The sequence below is a fragment of the Cynara cardunculus genome, unplaced genomic scaffold (assembly GCF_001531365.2).
Source record: "Cynara cardunculus var. scolymus isolate 2C unplaced genomic scaffold, CcrdV1 Un_Scaffold_8183, whole genome shotgun sequence".
In the NCBI taxonomy this organism is placed as follows: domain Eukaryota; kingdom Viridiplantae; phylum Streptophyta; class Magnoliopsida; order Asterales; family Asteraceae; genus Cynara; species Cynara cardunculus.
Window position 1 is genome coordinate 11,398 of NW_020204037.1, and position 2,041 is coordinate 13,438.

A 2,041-nucleotide genomic window follows, 5' to 3' on the forward strand; every position below is an offset into this window, starting at 1 on the left:
CTCAATAAACAAACTGTGCTTCCCTAGAATCGGAAAGAATGAGAGAGATTGAAGAATATTCAATTAAACTAACCAATAATGTCAAAACTAAAATTATCAAAAAGACAAAAAAATCAGAAAACGCATAGAAGATGAAGTTACCGACCGAACCAGGAGTGAAGGATGGAACGTAACTGTCTTCAGTTTTGGTCATCCGATTACGCATGTAAGGATCACAGGAAAGATACAGGTTCTTAACGAGGAGGGCATTAGAACCTTGTGGAAGGTTGAGGGATATGGTGGCGGAAGTATTGATAAGCATGTCTGATTCCTTAGGGAAGCCATTAACGTAATCCTTCAATACAACCTGCTTGTTACTCACTTCTTCCATTTTTTTTTCCTGCTAATCTGCTGTTGAGTTAATGGAAGCAGCTGAGCAGAGTGGAGACAGAGAATGAGGTGAGGTGAGTTAATGATTATTTTTTGAAGTTTTTTAAAAATAACCATCAAAGGCGATTTTGATGATATTTTATTAAAAAAGCTTTTAAAAAGGGTTGATATTCATATCCCCTTGTAGGGGTGCTCAAAAACCCGATGAACCCGATGAACCCGATCAACCCAACCCGATTTTTATAAAAAAAAACGAACCCGAGGTAACCCGAAGGTTGATTGATTAAAAAATTAAGTAACCCGACTCTATTGGGTTGAAATCGGTTTAGGCCCAATGAAAACCGACCCAACCCGATGACCCGATTGGAAGCCCAAAAGTAAAATACACGGGATACTGGATAGCATTGGCCCAATGCCATTGGGTGACTTGCGTGACTGCGTCCATCATTTTCCACTTCCAGAGTCCAGACCCAGTGCTCCTCCTCCTCCTTGCCTCCTTCCTAAACAAAACTCCCTAACCCTAAATCCTAATACAGTCGAGTTCGAGTAGCAGGCTAGCAGCGGTCGAGAGCAGAGGCTTCGAGTTCGACACACACACAACCTTCGATTCGACACACACAGCCTTCGAGAGCAGAGGCTTCGAGTTCGGCCGAGAGCAGAGGCTTCGAGTTCGAGAGTTCGAGACTGCCTTCGGTTCGGACAGCAACATCGACACAGCCTTCGATAGGATCGACACAGCCTTCGGTTCGGACAGCAACATCGAGAGTTCGAGATAGCCTTGCTATACATGGACACAGCCTTCGATTTACACAGATAAGGTAACACAACACCTTCGATTTACTGCAAGCACTAGGCTCGTCATTCCTTAATTATCAACATTATGTGTCTGAAATGAACTGTTTAAAGGGATATTAGGAGTGTTCTATTCTAGCACAATTATTGGAACAAATGTATATGTTACAAATCTTGTTCTGTTGAAAAAGTAAGTAATAAACAATTGACCTTTGTAATTATCCATCATCAGTAATCAGTGCACATATTGACACTCAGATGTCAGTTCTACTATGTGTAATGTCTACTTGCCTGGCAGGAAGTGATATTCTCAATGTGAGTTCTACTATGTGTATTCATAGACTAACATATCTGTACATCTTAAAGTTTTTTAAAGTTCTGTTGAAGCTAAGGCTTGGTATGTGAACCACAATTTTGGATGCACAAGGCTTGGTATGTGAACCACTTGATTTGATAATATGATATGTGACCACAATTGTTTCCCTCGGTAACCATACTAGCTGTGGCAAGTATATATGAGAGTATACTTATGAGCAAGTTGGATGGGGAGGGGAGGTTTGCTGAGAACTATTAATATATAATCCAACTGCGGCAAGTCTTCTTGGGGCCATGGCAAAGGTTGACAGTAATTACTACCCAGAGGTAAATAACTCCTAATCTCCTATAGCCTTTATTTTCCAAATTACCGGTTGTTCTTGTTTATAATGGACTTCCATGTTTACTGACAGACACTACATCGCATGTTCATCGTCAATGCCGGCCCTACCTTCAAGAAATGTTTATGGCCTGCTGCTCAAAAATTTCTGGATGCAAAGACGATTGCAAAAATACAGGTAACTGAATGTCTGGCTAATTGCACTTTTTTGTTCCTAACTCCAAT

At 40.9% G+C, this 2,041-nt stretch overlaps 1 protein-coding gene across 1 annotated transcript in view; it reads right to left on the reverse strand.

Annotated features, from left to right (window-relative positions):
- Positions 1-399, reverse strand: part of LOC112505065 (2-alkenal reductase (NADP(+)-dependent)-like) — a 4,747-nt gene extending 4,348 nt beyond the window's left edge. The window contains exon 1 of the mRNA XM_025109021.1: positions 146-399. Coding sequence (XP_024964789.1) covers positions 146-370 — 225 coding nt within the window. The 5' untranslated portion in view covers positions 371-399. The remainder of the gene's footprint in view (positions 1-145) is intronic.
- Positions 400-2,041: the final 1,642 nt, after the last annotated feature.